Raw genomic sequence first — 5,000 nt, forward strand, 5'->3', positions numbered from 1 at the left:
ACCGTTGTGCAGCTCCGACGGAGGGAAGCTTGCGTCCACCGACGCGTTGGGCGGTCCGCACGACCCTGCAGGGCAGAGCAGCAGAGCAGGTCCCAAACCGCGCTGTGATGTTCCCAGTCAGGATGCTCTCGCAGTACCGCGCTGTGATGTTCTCAGTCAGGATGCTCTCGCAGTACCGCACTGTGATGTTCCCAGTCAGGATGCTCTCGCAGTACCGCACTGTGATGTTCTCAGTCAGGATGCTCTCGCAGTACCGCGCTGTGATGTTCTCAGTCAGGATGCTCTCGCAGTACCTAGCTGTGATGTTCCCAGTCAGGATGCTCTCAGTTGTTCTTCGGTAGAAGGCTCCACGTCAAACTTTTTCAGTCATCTTAGGTGAAAGAGGCGTTGTGTCCCCCTGTTTGTCTATCTCTCTCTCTCTCTCTCTCTCTCTCCCTCTCTCTCTCTCTCTTTCTCCCTCTCTCTTTCTCTGCAAATGTATGTGTGTGTGTGTGTGTGTGTGTGTGTGTGAGAGAGAGTGATGTTTCTCACAGAAGCATAGCATGGCCTTGGCGAGACAGCGTGGACAGGTTGTTGGTTATCTGTCTCCCCTCCCCTCCTGACTTCAGAGCACTTAAGGTGAAAAGACATCCGCGGTCGTATCTTTATTTACTGAGCACTCCAGTTCTGTCCTCGAAGCCAGTCAAGTGTCTTTAGCTCTGAACTACAGAAGTGCTAAACAAAAACAGGCACCTGGCCATATTGTAATCTAGGCGCATTGGCAATATGTGTTGAATTCAATTTATTTAGAGTAGCACGGCCCACTTCCACTTACCAGGCTTAATTAGTGGTTTTCACCAATTAACATTTATATTCAGTGTGTGTTCTGTGATATCCCAGTATTTTAGCTAGCAGAACTGCTGGCCCACACTCTGAGGTGTGTGTGTGTGCGTGTGTGTGTGTGCGCGTGTGTGCGTGTGTGGTGTGTGTGTGCGTGTGTGTGCGCGTGTGTGGGTGCATGTGTGTGTGTGTGTATTTCTGTGCTTTTTCAGCCTGGTGGACGCAGCGATGCCGTCTGGACTTGCTCCTGGAGTGTGAATCATTAAGCAGGCCTCCACCATGTCTGGGTGGTCTCAGACCTTGATGTCATGGGACTTTAACTCACCCTAGTAACACCATAAAACAGCCTTTTAGAAACACACGCTCGCTGATGCTATTGTTTGGCCCCGGTCGAACCCGCATGTCTAACCACTTCATTGTGCAATGGCACGTTAAGCCCTGCCATTTGCGTCCCTCTGTTTGTCTCTCTCTCTCTCTCTCTCTCTCTCTCCCAAGCCTGTTTGGGGTTGACTAATTAATACTGTCTGGGGGAGAAAAGCCGTCTAAACACGTTCTCAGAACTTCAACACCTCTGAAGACCAAATGCCAACAGGCGCTCTGGGAGACCAGACAAGGTGTTCCTCGCTCTTTTACAGCCCTGTGCTAAGAACGCCGGGTTAAGAGTGCTCTTGTGCAAAAGGAAGAGCTTGGAGAGGTTTGCCAAGTAGCGTTCATGGAGACTAAGAGAGAGAGAAGCCAAGCTGAGAGAGTGAGAGAGACAAGGCACTGAAACTCAAACCTCGGGAAACTGAAGGAGAGAAAAAATGAAAGACTTGATGGCTTTCCAGGGGGATTCACAGAAGATCAGACGTAATCAAATACATGCCTGGTATTTGTTCCAGAGAGAGGTCTTTTCAAAGTTATTGCAACCTTGTGTTATGGAGGGAGAGGTTCAGAGGCTAAATGTGTTTGCTATCGTCTGGCGGTCAGTCATAAAGCTACATGTGTGTTATTTAGGGACGCTGAAGTTACAAGGCGACTGAAAGTTCTTTGTTGTCTGAGAACAGGCTGAGAACACAGGCGGAGGTCTGTGCTGTCGTGCCCGACACTGCTGTTTGACATAATTTGTTGTTGAAGTGTTGCCCTGCTATGATTATTAGCTACTGCAATAATTGTGAATCTGTGCTTCAGACCTGGGACCACATGATATGTCCTTCCACAAGCACGGACCAGTCCTCTTCACACCTGCTCTAGCTTCTCCTCAACTGTAACTCCACGCAGTCCTGGTGTTCGTTGTGGACTAAAGTTTGCTTTCCGTTCTCTTAAACGTTTCCATGTTCCAACCCTGGCCTGTGAAAGTGCCTGCATAAGACAGCTCTATACGAAACAGGCTTCCGCTGCCACATTCATCCAAGACCGCGCCACAGGAATGCAACGCACTTCATAATCTATCAAGCATGTAAACAGATTCAGAGCAGTATTTTACATCTAATGGATGGGACTCTCTGGAGAATGATTCATCTAGAACCTTAAAATTGTCTCACTATCGCTGCGAGGACATGCAAAGTGGATAGCGCATACTTTTTCTTTTAGCGACCAACGGGTTAAGCAGCTTAGAACAACACACAAAGCGACCACAATGGGCCCTCCCCCGACCCACGCATAGCATTGTCACTCATTTCGCTCGATGACAGCGAATGTCTTGTTGTGTTATTTGTGTTGGATTAGTGTGAGAGACAAAGGCGAACACAATTAGTTGACGCAGGCAGTTGTTTGCCTGCGAGGGAAGGGAGGCTGCCAGCGGGCCACCCACCGAACTCGCTCTCCTCTCGCCCGAACGCAGCGCTCTGGCCTGGAGGAGACGCAGGAACACCAGACAGCGTATTGGCGTACATCTCAGGAGCTCAATCACCGTCGCCCTCAAAGACACGGCTGACGGGAATATATATTACATGAATACACTTGAATTATGAACTTGCTATTACATGTTAGTATGCCCTAGCACGATTGTGTCTGTCATCGTGAGCGATGCGAGCAGCAGGCGAGCGCCGTCTTTCAGACGAGCTCTAGTCGTCCATCTACATCCGTCTGGGCTTTCAGCCTCCGTGGGTGCGAGGAGCGACGCGCAGAGCGAGCGACCGAAGGCTCCTCCGACATCTAAGTAAAACATCCTTCTGTGAAAGTGACGCGCAGAGATCAGCTCTCTACGGTGACGCTCTGCCTTTTTTAGCCGTTCAAAATGAGGATCCCCATCACATTTTTCATCCCCCCTACTGCTACCCTCGAAATCCCCCACATCCGCCCCTCCAGGACGCGGCCGAGCGCCCGCGCTTCACGGGGCGTCGACGCGTTATTAGGGGGGCCGTGGTAGTTTCACACCTGCCTTTAAACGTTCAGCGGTTAGGTCTGCGACCGGCTCGCCACACGTAGGTGTCACGCCGCCGCCTGGCTTCGACACACGGTCGACACGAGTGTGTCAATCGCCCGGCGCGGCACAAGGATGGGACAAAACGAGTTTACTGCTCAAGTAATAGGATCGATTTGTTCCATAAGTTTAGCCCTGGGTGTCTAGTCAGTGCTGTACACAGCATCACTGCAGTAGATGACTTGTTCTATTGATCCCGCAGTCAAACTTTATAACCGCCTTGTCTATTTAGAAAACACCCCTCTATATTGGAAATCCTGGCTAGTTTTTCTGACCCGTTTCAGCCTACCCACAATGCCACTGGACAGATTGGACTTTCATAGTATTTCCCTGTGAGGGCCTGGTCCTCGGTGTGCAGGCCTGATCCGCGCTCTGCACCAGCTATTAGAGCAGTAATGGACAGCCTTGCTCTGGGCCACTAATAGTTGTGTGGTTAAACACACACCGCTCCCTGCTGTCCTCGGCCGTGGTGACAGGATGTCTAAATGGAAGTCATCGTTAGCTCTTAGCGACCTGTCACGTGGAGCACATTCCCCCTGAGCGGTGCTCATTGGGGGAAGCAGATACGGCGGACGCCGATATGCTCGTCAGAATAGGTCTTTGTTGTAGTGGATTCAGCATCCATTTGTCACCCTAGCCATGATGATAATTGCCTCCCACCCAGATTAAATTGTAGGGGTGGGGGGTTGGGGGGTGGGTGGGGGCGGTGGGGGGGTAGGCTATTAAAACAGTCTCCGTCCGTCCGTCCACCCCACCGCTGGGGATGCTAGCCACAGTAGATTTTTCTTATGACCAATATTGCTTTGTGCACAAAAATGGTTTAATTTGTGTCACTGTAAAAGTATAGTCCATTCTACTCAGCCGCCCTCCACTTTCCAAATCCAGACTAGAGCTTGATGGGCTTCCTTGCTTGATGGTTCTGGTTTAGGTTGTTCAATAGAGTTGGATAGATTAGCAGATTAGTGACAGTGTATGACTTAGGTCTTAGACTGTTTGTCATGGCCATACTGTAGGTGTTTGAGGTGAATACGGTTCGTTATGGGAAGCACTTCTGCTCGCTGTGCTCAACTAACGAACGGACATCCCAAATCATAATACTTGTCAGAGTCAAGAGGTGACCTGCTCACTAATTGACTAGCCATTGTGTCTAGAGCTAACTGATTAACATTTTAAGAGGCTATAATTATTTACAATTGTGTTGGGCTCTTAAGGGATGTGAATGGTGCTTCACGGGTCTAGCAATGATTATTTAATGCCAGCTGTGGGCAACGATGTCGCTCTGTGAAGTTGTGCCCATTAACGTTTGCATGAGTGGAATAAACCTGCAAAGGACTGCTAAATATTTACCCAGTGTCAATGAAGCAGTGGACGCCAGTACATCATTGGTGGGGGACAACATGTTTACCGTGCACTTGTTTAAATAAGCTCGTTTTCTGAGGTGAAAGAGGCTAAATACATGGAAATCAGACTAAATCTGTGATTACTCGACTTTTTATTTTAGAGATTGGTTAATTGTAGGTTGAATCGCACATCCGTCATGAATGTTTTTCTCCACCTCTCTCTCTCTCTACAGAACGACATGGCCCTGAAGCCGCAGGAGCGTAAGGACAACCAGGCGGGGCCCCTGCACAAGAAGAGGCCCCCCAAGGTCCCCAACGGGCTGAGCCTGGAGCCCCGCAAGGCCGCGAGCCACCAGAAGAACAACACCCACCACAACCACCGCCGCCATCAACACTCTGACCAGGAGAACAACCCCCGCCTCGCGCACACCTACGGC

General features: G+C 50.1%; 1 protein-coding gene across 1 annotated transcript in view; it reads left to right on the plus strand.

Moving 5' to 3' along the window:
• The window catches only part of auts2a (activator of transcription and developmental regulator AUTS2 a), a gene marked incomplete at both ends in the record, with an annotated part of 292,549 nt that overhangs the window by 57,051 nt on the left and 230,498 nt on the right, over nucleotides 1–5,000 (plus strand). Inside the window, one exon of the mRNA XM_084449320.1 lies at nucleotides 4,797–5,000. This exon is cut by the window's right edge and continues 42 nt beyond it. Within this exon, the coding sequence (XP_084305446.1) occupies nucleotides 4,797–5,000 (204 nt within the window). The remainder of the gene's footprint in view (nucleotides 1–4,796) is intronic.

The sequence above is a fragment of the Borostomias antarcticus genome, assembly GCF_949987555.1.
Source record: "Borostomias antarcticus genome assembly, chromosome: 15".
In the NCBI taxonomy this organism is placed as follows: domain Eukaryota; kingdom Metazoa; phylum Chordata; class Actinopteri; order Stomiiformes; family Stomiidae; genus Borostomias; species Borostomias antarcticus.